Genomic DNA, 17,384 nt, shown 5'->3' on the forward strand with positions numbered 1-17,384 from the left:
CATACAAGGAATGAAATATCTTTTCATTTTTCTAAATACCATTTTTCCCCTCAAAATAAAAAACAAAACAAACATGACCTATAAAATACACCAAAGTAGACAGTGGAAAGAAATGGCAGCACAATTAGTAGCTCTTCAAGACATACCATCTCAAATACTGGAACAGTGAAGAATTCACAACCATAAGGGATTAATGTCTTGAAGGCTTTAATATGCTTAAAGCTCTATCAAAAAAGTTATACATTTAGCAGGGTATACATGTCCCTATGCTAAAATGGGCATAATAAACTCAGAATGTCTCATGTATGGAGTTGTAACTGTAGACTAAACTTTATACACCACTATTCCACTTCTCTTGCAAATCCCCAATAAACATGGTGATGTCCTGACAATTACACTATTTTAAAATATATATATATATATGCATTTCCCATAAATTTTCTTCTTCGTTCTTAAATTTGCAAGCACATAGCTCATAATAGCACTAAGAGAGTGAGGGTTATCCATTATGATTATTCCCCATATTAGCATAGACTATCCTTCATCCTCTACATTGAGTTGGAATAGTTACCCATTACTTCAAATAAAAGTCTTAACATTTTTATGGTTCACTGAAATAAATAGAAAAAGCTTAAGTTTTCCCTGCTGATTAGGAAGAGAAGAACTTCTCTTCCATGTGTTCTCCACATATAGAGTAGTAAATATAAAAGCATTTCAGTGGAAGTTGCAGAGTACATATAAATTCTGTACAACTGTTACTATATTTATCAGTCTGACTCTGAAACCATGAAGCTTTACAAAAAGATTAGTTTACTGACTTCTCTAGTTTTTAAAAAGAAAACAGTGCTACAATAACACTTGTCTTTTTCCTCACTTTGTCCAATATCCTAATACTAATGCCCTATTCACACTCGAAATTTGGTTATCCTCTCTCATCAACTTTCTTCAATAATAATATATGAGAATATATTTCCACAGTAGCTAATGGAGACATTCCTACAAATCAATGTGCTGCAGTGATACAGAAATAAAAGCTTATTTCACTGTAATGATGCTTCCAGACTTCCCTCAAGTCAGGTGGTTACTTGCAGTTAATGATCTGTGACATACCACACAAGTAGTCCTAAAAAGACTTATTATCCACTGCATGTGCAACAATATTTGCTTTATGGATGGCTAAATGAATGAAGACATTCAATGTAACTGTAAAAGTAAAATCAAAAGAAAACTTACAAGTAACATGTTTTCTTTGAGTAAAAGAGCTGTGAACATTTTCCATTAATACTTAACCTTTTGCTGGAGCAGTGCAACCACATATAATGCTTGAATCCATAAAGCCCAAGAGCTGCTCAGGGTTAACACTGATTAACTGCCCCCAATCAAATGTTACAACTTTTAAAAATTTCAGAGAGCTTCCCTCCACTAATGAAATCAAATTGCATTTATGTCATATGGCAAAGGTGGGAGTAGGACAACTTGCAAAGAAAAGAAATTCTGTCCTGTCTTAAAAACAGGTATTTTTTTCAATCCAATAAAAAACACATGAATTTGATTGGGTTTTAAACCTACATATTTTATGCTGCACTGACTTCCATTAATATACTGATAGAAAAGAACAGTGAATTAACTTAAAATAAACTACAATCCAAAAGCACAATATCTCCCATGACTCAGACTGTGCAGACATTCGCACGTTTTCTGTTTATAATTTTTTTCATTTACTAGACTCAGCTTTTGTCCACCATATGTCCACCGTAGATTAACTATTCCCTTAGGTACTATTAAGGGTTTTCCATTTGTTGTAAGAAGACCTAAGTATGAAGGACGTAGCCAGAAAAAACATTTCTACCTAAACCAAAAACAGAAGCACATTCAGCCTGGACTATAGTTTATGCAGCATCTTTTTTATTGGACGTGTGTCTACATTGCTAAATAAACTACAGACAAAATCCATGGAAACAGTAAGAGATCTCTCAGCATTTCATTTGTGTATTATTATAAAAATACGATACATATACTGTTCTAACTTTTGTATTTAAACAGTTTACTTCTATTTCCATTTTTCAATGACATTTTAAAGATTTTTCTGAATTTAGGCACAACTGTTAGGGAATAAGAAAATATTATTTACTGGCACTTCTGTCACACTGATGTTTGAGTTCCAACTACACCAACAGCAATCTACCAAGTCCTTGAACTTGGTCTTAGTTCTTAAATGGTCTTAGCAGGCAAAATTTACATGCACAAAACAAAAACGTGGAGTGCAGCTCCAAGATTTCAAGTGTAGGAAAAAGAAACTTGTTCATTCATAGTCACTAAGATAAAAAAGCAGAACAAAAGAATTGTCTATCAGCTGGAATAGTGCATGACTATCCTCACTTTCTTGTTAAAGCACCATATGATCCAAATGAGAAAACAATTTCCACAGTTTGCATATATCTAAACTGTCCCAGTTCAAATTAATGCAAATTCATTGATTTTCATAAAATTATACCTGTTTATATCAGGGCTCTGTGTAGCTGTACAACTCTCAAATTCAGTGGTATAACAGCAATATGTCTTCTGTGTGCAAGCTGTGTATATTGTTCAGCTTCAACACTGTACTGAACCCATAGTGCAGCAGAACAGAAATCAAAAAGCAAGCTCACTACTAACTAATGCTATCTGGGCTTAATAGAGGTAGGGTAGAAAATTATAATAAGGATTATTAATTATCTTTGGGGTAGCATGAGAGAAAAGATTTCCCCTTTTTTACTGGGTTTTTTTTTTTCTGTGTGGGTATTCTGGCAGAGGCCACTTGGTTTTTGGGAGCCACCATCAAAACCTATCCTGTATACCTGCTCCAGTAACGGCTGTAGCACTGGAAGAAAGTACAGAAGTCTAAAAATTTGCGTTTAACAGGGTTACTTAGCAGCTTCCATGTCCGCTGTGCCTTTCCATCCAAGAGATCATTTTATGAAGGATTCTGAAAGAAGGGTCCAAGTAGAACATGAGCTGATTTGAAACCAGATGCAACAGATACCTTTATCACAGCAGATCACACGAAGACCAGAGCCAGAACAGAACACATGTGCAGGTCCTTGTATTTCCCTGTGTTTCCTGCCAGGTGTTTTTCCTTCTCAGTCAATGGAATATGGCAAGGTAAATACCACACAACAGCAATAAACCTTCCCACCTTTTGTTGTGTATAATTTTCTGTGAGCTCAGATCCTTTCTAAAAAAGAGCACTTGAGACTCAGGTTCTGTCTACTAATCACAGTTTAGAAGGTTTGTCCACATTGGAATTTAACAGACACAATTACATAGATGTCTTCAGCATGGATGGAACCCAGCACCATTAATATTAAGCCAAGCATGATTTTGGATCAAAATCTTACAAGACAGACACTTTCTCAGACAAGCAAGGTTATTTTCTCACTGAAAAGACGTGTATGTTTCTATGTCACCCCCACCACTAAAGTTACAGAGCACATTCAGACACTGGGTTGGAAATATAATAATATGATGAATAAAAGATCATTTTCACCCATGATTTTACCTTTCATTTATTTAGTTTCTTGTTAAAAATATTTTTTAATGAAGTTACCCAGCTATTGAAACAAAAAATCCGTAAGACTGAAATTTTCTATTAATCTTACAAGGTTGCTGAGACAAACATGCTATACATATTTTAAAACAGGGTATCATTCTACATTTATTCAAATGAGTTGGTAAACTGAGTGTAGCACAGGACAAGGTTTTCTTTCTAAAGGAGTCTCTACATGTAAGAAGTTTACCCTCCAATCCCAGGAGCATGTGTGAGGCTCAGGTGACCAGACCCGCTGTCAGGCATACAGGAACTTCAGTTTAATCAGGCATAAGACTCAAAAAGAAAAGGGTTCTTTGCACTACCTGCTCAACGCTTGTCTTAATTACAGGTGAAAGACCTAAAAGGTACAAGTCCACAGGAAGCAAGAACAGAAAACAGCTGGGTGAGGTTGGGAGGGAGAGGAGTGTGAATGCATAACTCTGCATTTTAATAAGCCAGAATCTCAAAATGAGTATTAATGAAGAAATTTTCTGAGTACAGAAAATGTACTCAGAGACTAAGTATATAAGGCAGCAATAGAGTCCAAAAGCAGACTGGGCATGTCCCATTACCAGCCAGATTCACATTAGTACACAGTACACCAAATATTAACTCATATCTGGGGTGGAAAATGTTTCTTTCTGCACTCAGATAAGATAGGTAAAAACATTTTACTTTGTCTGTAAAGGCAAGTTAAAGGGTACACTAAAATGTAACCTTTAAACTTCACAATGTAACAGCACACCACTTCCTGTTCAGAGATAGCACTCCAAGATCAATTAATCATGGCTAAGACGAACAAATGGTCAACATTCTTAATTAGTGTTGATGCATTCTCCTCTGTGCCCTCATCTGTCATGAAGACTGTTTAAAAATCTGAGTTATTAGTCTTTATTGAGGAGTGGATCTGGTTAGTATCTGTAAGAATAGAAATCACTCATCTAGCCACTATACACTGGTACCTGATAATTCCTACCCCCTACATAAGCTACAGATAACCACCGCCCTCAGACCATCTTGGTAGCTATAAATCAAAACCAGTGTGGCTCCCAAGCAACCTGGGTTAATTTTTGTTTACAATACATCCACCGAAAATGCTGGTAGGACACTTGAGGAGACTGCTTATAGATTAGTGCAGAAGAAAATATATAAAGTAGTCAAGGCAGAAAGGAAGGAAACACATCAGTCATACAAAACACAGTAAATCCTCTCTAATTCACACTTAATGACTAGAAGATCCATTGTGATCACTGAACTTTATCAATACCAAATTTAAGCAAAGATCCTAAGTGCACAAAACACAATTCATTCACTTGATAACTACAGTTTCATTTATACAAGTCAAAGTATTTGACAGTAACATATCTATAGAAGTTGTAAGCTATTGCATTGAAACTCAAAAGCATTTGTTAAAATTAACATTAAGGTTGACTCCCCATCTTCCAGTGCAAAGGAATTGGTATTAGCAACAATGAAAAAAAACCACACTTCAAATATACTTTGTATTAAAAAATAATCAAATAACATAAAGTAAATTACTAAGAAAGACAAATATAAGATTCAAAACCAGCTGTAAATTTCAGAATTATTAAGATCTTATAATTAATAGGGGAAAAAAATTTTTACATTAAATTTTACAATTCCTTCTGTTGTTCAGCAAACACACGAAGAAAAATCTATGGAAAGACAGAGAATTAATTGATAACTGAATACAGGTGAAGAAAATAGGTCTGGTCAAGTTCTTGATCCAAATCAGTTTTCTACTCTCTCTGACCACATGTGTAGATCAAGCTATGGAAAAAAAGGAAAAAGGTACAGGAAGGAAGAAAGAATGAAAACAAACTAAGCATCTAGGAGGAAAGCCAGTCACCTTAAATAAAGTACTACTTTTACAACTAACGTCTGCATCTCTGAAGTTCATTTTACCAACTATTTTTTTTAACTAGTGGACAATGACAGTCCTTCATTTTAGATAGTACTGAATAACAAAAAAAAAAAAAAAAAAAAAAGAAGGTCCAGAATTTAGATGTCAGTTCATGCTGCTCTGTTATTTTCAAATAAATTTCTGACAGATGAGAGACTTGTGACTGATTGGAGCTTTTAAAGCAGAAATTACCTTTGTAATGTTTCATGACTAAATCTTAATCTCTTGCAATCACTATAAGACATTTTAATAGATTGACACCACTTAATTATCATGCTTAAAACCGAACACAGCAATTTACTATGTTCATGCTTCTGATCTATTTCAAAGTACCATAAAACAGAATAACACAAAACTAGCACAGAACAATTTCTTCAGGTTTCGTGGAACGCTAGAGAAATCCTTGCAAACTTAACATTTAACAGAATGACAAAAAATTGATACTAGAAACCATTAATAAATTACCTATAAAACTGCATGATTTAACAGCTAGTACACAATTATGCACCATATACTGTGTATCTCAAATAATTTACTTTCAATGACAAAATTACTCAAGGAAATTCTTTTCCTCTAATAGAATTCAAGTATACAGTTTTCTACATTACATTGTAAAGAAAAATATTTTTGTTCTCTTCAAGATTTTTTTTTTTAACTATATCTTTATTCCTATTTCTGAAGCACTAGAGCAGAGATCCCAGGTGTATCTACCCCAAAATGGAAAAGTACGCATATCCTTCAGAATGTATTAATAAGTGAAAAAAGACAAAGGACAGCCTAAGCCCGAGTTAAGTAACTAACTTCAGGACAAGATTTCAAAATGGAAGATTTCAGCTGAGCTCCCAAATTCTTATCTAGGTATCTAAATACTGTCCCAAAGCTTTCCAGTTGCTGTGAATGAAAACAACTGCATTCTTAGGAATTTTTAAACACTTTTATCAGAAAGCAAGTTAAGTGTTAGAATAACTTGCCTGTGTATATCGACATTTCTAATCTTTAGGTCAGTATACCTGGATATTTTCCTAAAAGGCATGTATAGCTCAAAAAACCAAGTACAATCCCTGAGACAGAAACTACTGACTGAAAGTATTTCTCCTGTATGATGCAGGTCAAGCAAGTTCATCAGTTCATCAAATGGTTTTTCCTGGCTTTAAACTTGTTATTGCTCTTGCACTGTATGTCAGTGTTCCATTGCTTCCTAAGTAAAGAATCTGAACAAGTGATTCCTTCTTAATAGCTTTTTAGTACTGGTAGTTTCATCTCTTCATAATACACAAGAGTCAACATCATGCTTCTATGTAAACACCTTGTTTTCTCTTTATGTAACAACAGGAGCCTGGTTACAGTTTCCTCTCACAGGCCACTAATTTCTTAGTATTGGGGTAGAAACCCTCCTAGATATTCTTCTCCTCCTACAGAACTCAGAAAAGCACCACACTTCTAAAATCTAATTTTTTTTCGTGATGAAATAAAAACAAAGCAGAAAAACACCTCTGTTAAGAGTAACCCCTGCATAATCAACATGTGCAACAGCAACAAACATCCTTAGCATTATCTGAAAGCACTATTTTGCTTCTTTTTTTTATATGCAGCTTCTGAAAGAGAACAAGGTTGCAAGTACGCTGTTCCTTCCGTTGCTATTTTCATAAAATGAAAGCCCTTTCACTAGCCAGTGTCAGCCACTATCTGAAAACTCACCTAGGAAACCAGATTCTATTTCCAGATGCTTCCAAGGAAAGACTTGGATATTAAAGATATGCAGGCATGCATATGTGAAAAATAACAGAAATAAAATTCCTCCAAATGAAAACTGGTGTCTGATTTTCTACCTCTGTGGTGCCACTTCAGAAAAAAAATCACATTTTTTATCCTATGTTACAGTGTATCTTACTGTAAATACCTCTTAAGATTTGCAGAACTCCAGTGAGGAAATCATATTTTGGGGCAAAATATAAATCAGTGAAAAATATTTTTCATTTGATTTTCAACAGAATCTGTATTACTGACTCTGGTCTGCTAGAGTACAACACTGTCTATGTTACACTTTCAGAAGTGCTATGCATATATTGTAACTCTAAGAGCTTCTTTGTTTTCTTCACAGGAAATTAGTCTTTCATAATTATTATCATAAAATATTACAGCATCACTGTAGCAACATTACAGTTAATTGTTCTGAATTAAAGTGTTTTGTCTCTGTATTGTTTTCAAATGCTTTTAAACAATTTTAACTTGCTGGGTAAGGTCTTTTTTCAGGTTTGTTCATGACATGGTCACTGTAACATGGAAACAAATTACTTGGAAAATAAAAAAAATGGCAAATTTTTTTCTGCTGTTCAAATAAACATATTTATAACGCATAAAAATTATGTACCTGCTTCTACCATTTTGTTTCAAAAATTGCTAAATGTCATTTTTATCATCTTCAATAGAAAGAGGGTAGGAGAGCCAAGATGGTAATAAGGATGTTTCTGTAAGATTTCTTAGTTAGAAACAGGGGAATTTGGAATCCATCTAATTAGGAAACTAACTATGATTATTTAAAGTGGCATATTTTGGTTATAAGAAAACCATTATATGATACTTATATAATCAAAAAGAGGACAGGTTAAAAAAAAAATCCTGAAACAACATGAAGTTAGTCACCTCATGCAAAACTACAGATAGCATAAGAAACAGCCAAATAACTTATAAGTATTACGCCTAGGGCATAGTGTAGTTATTTTAAATATATATCAGTACTTAATCTAGCAGTCTTTTGACATACAGAATCATTAAATATACCTGTTACTACAAACAGGACTGGTTCCCGGATCTCCATTCCAGATATATGCCATGGCTATCTCCTGGGGCCCTGCCAAATTCAAGCATGGGCGAGTGTTCTCTCCACTCCTTTGTGCTGCTCTCTCCAAGCAAAGAGAACACTGGGAGAGAGGCTGAAGGCTGGGCAAAGAACGATGCAGAAGGTCCTGTAACCTGTCTGCCTAGAGCCAGAATCCTGAGGTGTACCCAAGTATGTCTTCTGTACACAGCAACAACACACAAGATAGTATTTAGTTTCATTTTACTTAATACATGTACCCTATGTCATTTCTTTAATAGCAAACCACATCCAGAGTATTTCAAATAATATGTAATATGAGTAACTTACTTTTATTTCCGACCAAGGCCACAAGTGGCTGTGTTTCTGATTCTTCATTCACTTTTTTTACCACATTATACCAGTCTTCTAAATTTTCAAAACTCTGGCCATTGGTAATATCATAAACCAAGAGAACACCCTAAATAAAAAGACATATTTTAAATGTTACAGATTGTAAAAATATTTTAACATGGTAAAATTTGCATCAGTCTAAACTGTTATTATCATCAGCATCGTTGTCATCGTCATCATAAAACAGAGCACTGACAAACAATGGCATCATATCTTATGAGGATCAATTAAAGGGATTCTAAACTTTTGAGGTATACACATGCCATTACAGTATTTCTCCCCCGCATTCCATGTGTTCCAAATTCTACAACAGCAACACAGTAAAGAGCACAATTAGTTATATCACAAATATTAAAAACTCCATATGCTTTATGGGAAATTCAAAAAAGTATTTCACTCTAATAGGAAAAGAAAAATTGCACTGGAGAAGGACTTTCAGCTAATACTAATTATAGTTTCACTCTTCCATTTTTTGAAAAAAAAAAAAAAAAAGAAAAAAAAAGAAGTTCTATTTTACTTTTCTGTGCATTGTCTGACTGTCATGTTTCTAGTGTCTGTCGGGGAGAAAGACCAGATTCTCCTCCTTCAGTGCTGTAGAAGACAAGCAAGAAGTACTGCTGAGCTTTAAACTTTCAAAAGAAAACTAAAGATATGGTCAGAACTCAAAAAGAAGGGAGTTCCATATATTTCAGAGGTTTTGGGCCAAGTTGCAGGTATAAAATATTCAAAGCAGACATTACTGAGGATTACTCACACTAACAGCCAATATTATAAAGTATAGCCTATTAACAGCCCAAATGTCATCCCTGTCCCCTCCACAATTCTAAGATCAGCTCTCAGATCTCAGTTATTGACTCTTCTGCCCCTTCCTTCCACTGCACTCTAATAAAGTCAGTATCTTGCAAATGAGGAATAAAATCAGAACTTCAGTTGCAGTTGTTCTCATGGAGTTCACACCTAGGAAAAAAAACCCCTGCAATTGCACACTGTTTCTCACATGAAATTTTCACAAATACTCTGAATAAATAATATAATGCATACAAAAGTAGCTGGTTCAATGATCCAATATCAACAGAAAAGATTTTTCAAGTCAAGTTTTTTCAGGCATTTGTCTGGGCCCAGTTTTAATTGATAGTTTTACAAGAAGTGTCTTGGATCACAAAACAGAGTGCACACTTATTTAATTAATTTCACATATGACAACAAACTGGTACAGACTGTAAGGTTATTTGAGAATAGTTTAGATTATATGATGAGAAACAATGTAAAAACAATAGAATTCAATTCAATAAATACCATGACAAGTTCAAAGGAAGCAATAATCAAGTGCACAATAGGAAGCATCTGGCTTTATAGCAGGTTCCATACAATAGCTTCAAGGAGTTACAGACCACATTTGAACATGTCAGGCTTATTTTGCAAATATCACATTGACATGAAACACTCCAGATGAAATAATGCATCCAGTTTTGGACACTGAGTGTCAAAAAAAGAGTAGACTATAATTCTACAGACCAGTAACAATATCAGAGTTTTAGAAACCATGACTGACAGGAGAAAATTGGGCAAAAATTGGACAGTTTAACAAATACAAGACTGATGGCAGGCATGATGACGCTGGTACAAGTTTCAAGAGAAGATAACAGTTCTCTTAGTGTATGATCTTATATATAGTTTGCAGATGACACTAAACTGGGAGGACCAGCCAATATGCCTGACAGCAGGACTGTGTAGACATGCTGAAGGAATGGGTGAACAGGAATCTTTCGACATTCAAAAAGGATAAGTGCATAGTCCTGCAGTTGCAGAGGAATAAACAATACAGGTTGGGGGGGACTGACTGGCTGGGGCGCAACTGAAAATGACCTGCAGGTCTCATTAGACAGCAAGCCAAATACGAGCCAGCAACGTTCCCTGCCCACAAGGATGGCCAACTGGGCTGAATTAGCAGAAGCACAGCCACTAGACCAAGGAACTGTTCTACTCAGCACTTGTCAGGTCATATCTGAAAGGATGCATCCAGCCAGAATACATCCTTATGCCCCTCAAGACATCAGTGAAGTGGAGTAAGTTCAACAGAGGGCCACCAAGATGATCAGAGGCTGAAGTACTTGTCCTACAAGGAAAAGATGAGTGAATCTGAATTCTTCAGCATGGAGAGCAGGTAGCCATGGGAGGACCCAAATTGAGCCTTCTATACCCATGAGGAAGCTATGAAGGAGATGGAGCCAGGCTTTTCACAATACTGCACAGCAGGGGAATGAAACACAATGGGCATAAGCTGAAATAAGATAAATTCAAGCTAAATATAATGAAAAGCTTTTTTACCATTACAAAAATCAAGTGGGTTGACCCAAAGGTTGCCCAGTCTCCATCCTTAGAGGTTTACAGGCAGGAACTGGATAAATCCTTGAGCAGCCTAGTTGCATCCCCCAGCTGACACTACTTAGGGCAGGAGGTTTGACTACAGACCTCCTGAGATCCCTTCCACCCTGAACGTTCTTACACATCTGTGATCAACACAACAACGTAGCAATAGGTTTACAGCAAGTGTAAAATCAAACAAAAAACACCCTATGGAGACAGTAAGAATGTCAAAGCTCTGAAATACACCACCTATAACAAAGTCACCAACACTGGAAAATTTTTTAAGGTTGCCAAAAATGAAATAGGCATTATACATGTATAGCTGTGAAGGAGGGCAACAGATCCTACTGAGATCTCTTCAACTCCTACTTTCTTATGACAACAATACCAATCTACCGCTTTTCCTCCAACATCAATAATACCTTGGCAAAATAAGTTCTTGTTCCTTAAATTTATATAGCTGCTATTTTCTAACGAACAGCTTTTACCAATTCCTTCAAGAAAATTAAGAATTATGACACTTTACCCTTGCTATCTTTCCTTCTTTAGCAATCAAATCTAATTTTAAACTCCCACTTCCCTCTTCCAATTTTGGTACAATTTATTCCTTAATATCTTGCATCTCAGTTAACTTCTTCTGACTGTCTTTACCCAAATGCCTGTGCACATACATAATTGTCTTTCACAATCTAAGTCTTGCTCTTGGAAGGACATACTTGTGTTATTAAATGTTCAGTGGAAAAGAAGAAACTCAAGCTAAAGGACAGGTATGTCAAAGGTTAATAAAAAATACCAGCCATAAGGCTGAAGGTTGTAAATGAAGAAGAGCACAGGGCAATGCTTCTTTCACCAGTAGCCACTTTCTCTCACCAGTTTGTGGAAGAGCAGACTATCTAAACCATCTTCAGCACTAATCAGTTAGATGAAAGAAAAAGAGAGTCTGAGCATTCAAGGTCAGCCAACTCTAACTAATTCTTCAACAAAATTCTACTCTGCTACATGTCCTCTAGACAACTGCAGCCTACCTACCTCTTTGGAAGAGAAGTATTCACAGTAAGATTCACCACAAAAGGGATCATTGAACGAAGTCTGCAACTCGAGTCCACCTAATTTCCATTTGGTCCCTTTCTCTGTGATCTAAAACATTGCCTCTAAAGCACATTCCTTTCTTAACCATTTTTTTAAATCTTGTCAATATCTTCTATGTTTAAGAAATAAAGATGACAGGTAAGACATCTTAGAGATGCAAAAGAAGGCAGCATGGCACCTAGGTCATAAAGAATACTTTCTCCTTAGATTTTTATCTCAACAGCACTCTACAAGCAACTTACTATAATACAGATAATTAATGAAGGAATAGTCATGACTCCATGGCTAAAATTTATGTCACCTTTTTTTATTTAACAGAGAAATTCCATCATTGCTTTCAAAAAACTTTCACATTTTCCACAAGCTTACAATTTATGAAGTACAGAACAAGTAGACAGTATAAAACCTGTTGTTTCCCTATCATGTATGAGGAATTAAGGTGGAAAATTAACACTGGCCTTTTTACACAAAAGTAGTGTATTTTCCTGCAGTGAAAAAGGTTTGAAACACATGGTGGTTGACATGCCAAGAACAGCACGTTAATTCTCTAGTCTCCAGCAGCATGGCAAATAGTCCCTGCTTGCATAATTGCACTCTAGTAAGAGAGACATTTTGCCTACATTAGTGCATACGTGAGTGCTTTTTGTTTTGGAATTATAGAGCATTTTCAAAAATAGGTCAGTGGAAACTGAGAATATTGCAGAAATTATTGGCTGGTCCCTGGAGAAAGTAGACTCTGCAATACTCTTATTCTACTAACAAGCCAATTTCTGAGGTAGCATATACCAGAACTTAAAGATAATTTAAACTAGATATGTGGGTAGGAGTAGCAATTACAGGTAAGAGATGGGAGTGGTTCTGATAGATTTACCACAGTAGCAGTTATTTTACAGCAGAACTGCTATGACGGAAGTGTTTGTAACGGGCATATATTTGCATTAGACAAGCAACATTTAAAAGGTGTCAAGTTTACGTCAAGATTTGTCACAATAAAAGGAAGCTACAGAAAACAGTAATTAAAACCATATGTTTTCTTCTTCAGATTAATCCTCAGCTACCCTTATCCTATGACTGACTTTAGTATGAAGGAACTAAATTAACTTTCGAATTTTCATTCATTTTCATTAAATGTCAGACCAAAATTCTGAAGTATTTTTTCTAGTCATAGAATACTCATTCAGTAAAAAGCAATTGCATTATGACACTTTAGATATTTCCAAAAATGCTATTTTTGCAAGTGAAAACAGTTTACAGTCCACATATACTCAACCACTGTTGTCTTTGTTGATACTGAGGACATGGTCACTCAAATACGCATGATTGAGTTGCCATAATTGAATGAGCTACTGTCTATCAGTACAGCTGTGGCAACTGACTACACAATTACTCTTAGCCTCTCTCAATTTTGAGATAAATGCGCCAGTTTTAAACAGCTTTCTGTCAGTGTTGCTTATTAACACCTTTTATTTATAAAGAACAAAGAGCTCCTTTTTCCCCACAGCTTGCAAGTTCTTCTGACCCACCACTGAAATGCAGCTACCAAGACGCATCAGCTATAATGTTCTAAATGAGCAACATCAAAGAGAAAAAATGGGACTGGGGAAAGCAACCGCTTCAAGACAACAGGTGAATTGCACTTTATCCAACTGCAACTATGCAAGGAAACTATGTAGGTTTTCATGCTCAAATTTGCCATTCTTATTTTAAAACATGGCACAAGAAGTTAGGGATCTCAATCAAAATACAGTATCTTAACAGTAACATAACCAAAAGATCTATCCTAGAGAATTGACTGAGCTCTCATTCGAAGAAAAGGAAACCTCCAGTTGGCAAGGTTTGCAGCAAAGTTTAAACGGATGCTCCACTTAGTCCTTCTGATATCCTTATCAAATTCCAACCAACATCTGGTTGAACTGTAGATCATAGACAACCTTTTCAGTGTCTGTTTAGATTCTCAAAACTTCCATCTCCAGCTGGTTATAGTATTTTATAAGTAAGTTTACCATACACTTAAGATTTCTGAGCATAAACAAAGAATTCTGCCACTTATGATTCCCAAATCTCACAATGACCAACCAGATGGAAGTCTATATGAGGCTATGGGCATCTGCAAATACTGGATAAAAGCATGATGCATAATGTAGGTATGCTACAAACCATTCCACACATGTTAATCTGAATTATTTAGATTTGGAGAACACACAGATGAACACAATTTCTGCAACAGATTCAAATCATCTACTCTATATGTATCTGTGCAGCTTGTGTATTTTACAAACAAGATGTTTAAAATCCCGGTTGCACCAAACGTGCTGACCAAGTACAACACATCATAGGCACACATAGTTCTACTGCAGCAACCTTCACTGCGTTACTTCAATATTTTAAATACTTTCTTGTACTGGGGAACCCCAAACTGAACACAATACTCCAAATGCAGCCTCAAAAACATCAGACAGTATGATAATCACTTTCCTTGATCTGACCACTTCATTCTTACTAACACAGCTCAGTATTCAGTTAGCTTCTACTGTTAAAAGGGTGCATCGCAAACTCTCGTTTGACTGTTGTTTTTTTCCCCAGGAGGACACCCATCCAAGGGCTTTTCACTCCAAAGCCATTTCACACAATGACCGAGGTTGGAAGGGACCTCTAGAAGTCATCTGGTTCAGTGGTCCTGTTGAAGCACCTAAGCCAGCTGCCAAGGACCATGTCCAGATGGTTTCTGAATATCTCAGAGGATGGAGACTCTACAACCTCTCTTGTCAACCTCTGCCAGTGCTCAGTCATTCTCATGGTGAGAAAAGTGTTTTCTGATGTTCAAAAGGACCCCCTGTATTTCAGTTTGTACCCATTGCCTCTGGTTCTGTCAACAGACACTACAGAGAAGAGCCTGGTTCTGCCATCTTTGCATCATTCCTTCATGTATGTACATACATAGATAAGCCTTCTATTTTCCACCCTGAACAGTTACTACTGCTCCTTAAGCCTCTCCTCGTAGGAAAGATGCTCCAGTCCATTAATCAGCCTCATGACCCTTTGCTACACACTCTCCAGCTGATTCCTTGACAATTGATTCCCAGTTGGAATAAGATTATTCTGTAGCAGGTGCAGGACTTGACATTTGTCATCCACAAAGTTTCTGTTAGTCCACTCCTTCAGCTAGTCATGGCCTCTCTCAACAGCAGCCCTACACTTCAGCACAATGACCACTGTTCCCCAATTTCGTGCTACTCACATACAGTGTTTTGTTCCATTGTTCAAAGAATTAATAAAAGACACAACTCTAGTACCAACCCCTAAGGAATACAACTTATAATCAGGCACCAGTAAGACACTGAGCTATGGACCATCTCCCCTTAAGTCCAGCTGTCCATTCAGATTTTTAGTCCACCCATCCCACCTGTATCTCTACATACTGTAATGACATTATGGGAGATTATATCAAAGACCTTGCTGAAGTCAAGATAAATGATATCCACTCTCTCCCCTCCACAGAGCTAACCATTTAACCACAGAAGGTAATCAAGTTGGCTCGGCACAATTAACTCTTGCTAATTCCATGCTACCTCTTCCTCATTACTTTCTTGCTGTTTTGCTGTCCATTCACAAGAATTTTTATCTGTATTTAAAAGGATTTTCCTTTATAAATACTCCTACTTGTTCTACTTTACCTTTCCCCTTTTTCTTATAAAAAGCTACAGATGTTCAACATGCAATAAGCTTCTGCCTAGAAATAAGCTGAAAGCAGTGCCTTTCCAAACTCTTCATGACATTTCATGAACAGATGAAAATAAAGATAGCTTTACGTGTTTTTAGCAGGGACTGTAACAAAGCTAATAGAAAAGTGTCTTAGAAGTCAGATTTGATGATAAGAAGTCTATTACAGACATTGGCAATACATGCCAACAATGGGAGTAACTAGTCTATTAAAAAAATTAGGGTTACAATGAAGGTTGAGGGAGGATTAAAGTCAAAGAGATTGGACATAGGGGTTTTTTTGTTAATGTGCTCTGAATGACTAGAAAAATCAAACTTTAGTCTTACTGATATCAACTTTTTCACTACTTTTGGGCACTGGTATTAACTTTTTGACCTGTTGTTTCTGATAAGAAACTCCTAAGTTTATCACCAAATTCAATACCAACAAAGTTAATAGTCTTTTATTTCCTCCACTGATTTTACTTTGGGCATATGGCAACAATTTGTGATTAATCAAATTTCCTCTGTCATGGAAGCCACTTTCTCCTATTGCTTGGTAACAGGCAGCAAATAGTTTTTTATTTAAAAAAAAAAGAAAATGCTATAAAACAGATGCAACAGCTAAAAACATTCAGACTTTTTTTTCAAAGTGACAAAATGTTACATTGACAACTTTGACTTTATCCCATTAACTAACAGTTCCTAATCTCTGTGTTATACTTGTTAATATAAAGTTTCTGTCCAAAAGAGTTTTAGGATTCCATATTTTTATTTCTTAAATTACTGGGAAAAAAGAACTAAGTGTTTGTTTTCTTTTCACATAATATTATCTAATAAAATACGTTTTGCCTGTTGTTCTTATTACAAACTCCAAATTAAGGAACAGAATACATTTTAGGATCGCTCATGCTAAGAAGTTTGGTATATAATACATCCTCCTAAATCATCTCATGATTCAGTATTATATATATATTAACATTATAATGTTATACTATTTAGCTTTTTCTTAATCCTACCATTCACTTCAAGTTTCTCAGTTACCTTCAAGACAAAACTAATTTTCACTGGATAGGAGTTCTGCAAAAATATTTAGCTACCTGGTTGCCTCCTTTTGTTTGCCTTCTTATAACCCCAGTTGCATGTATGAGTTTAATGGTGTAGGATTGTTCTTAATTTCCTCCTTCTACTTTTTCCCCCCAGGAGGCAGCTGTTCTAAAAGCAGCCACTCTATCTACCGTGGATATACAAATAGCCTTTACCATTTACTGTGATTGCTTTTCTTAATTCAAGACACAAAGCCTGGAAACAAACATCTGTTCTGGAGAGTTATTCAGATCTACAAATGTGTACTCTTGCTTTCCTTTTTATGTCAGCTCTAAAAAATCAGCCATACGTGAAAATTAAATTAGCATATTAATATCAATTAAGTTTAGATTGAACAGAGATTCAACATTTTTGAGATTTACAAAACAACAAACTAAAAGCTATGTATAATGTATCTATGTATGTATAATTTTAAGAAC

General features: G+C 35.7%; 1 protein-coding gene across 2 annotated transcripts in view; it reads right to left on the reverse strand.

Annotated features, from left to right (window-relative positions):
• Nucleotides 1-17,384, reverse strand: part of RAB28 (RAB28, member RAS oncogene family) — a 63,909-nt gene that overhangs the window by 33,816 nt on the left and 12,709 nt on the right. For both annotated transcript variants that reach the window (XM_050338258.1, XM_050338257.1), the window contains exon 4: nucleotides 8,641-8,770. In XM_050338258.1, coding sequence (XP_050194215.1) covers nucleotides 8,641-8,770 — 130 coding nt within the window. The remainder of the gene's footprint in view (nucleotides 1-8,640; nucleotides 8,771-17,384) is intronic.

This window comes from Myiozetetes cayanensis, unplaced genomic scaffold, assembly GCF_022539395.1.
Source record: "Myiozetetes cayanensis isolate MyiCay16 unplaced genomic scaffold, myiCay2020 scf7, whole genome shotgun sequence".
In the NCBI taxonomy this organism is placed as follows: domain Eukaryota; kingdom Metazoa; phylum Chordata; class Aves; order Passeriformes; family Tyrannidae; genus Myiozetetes; species Myiozetetes cayanensis.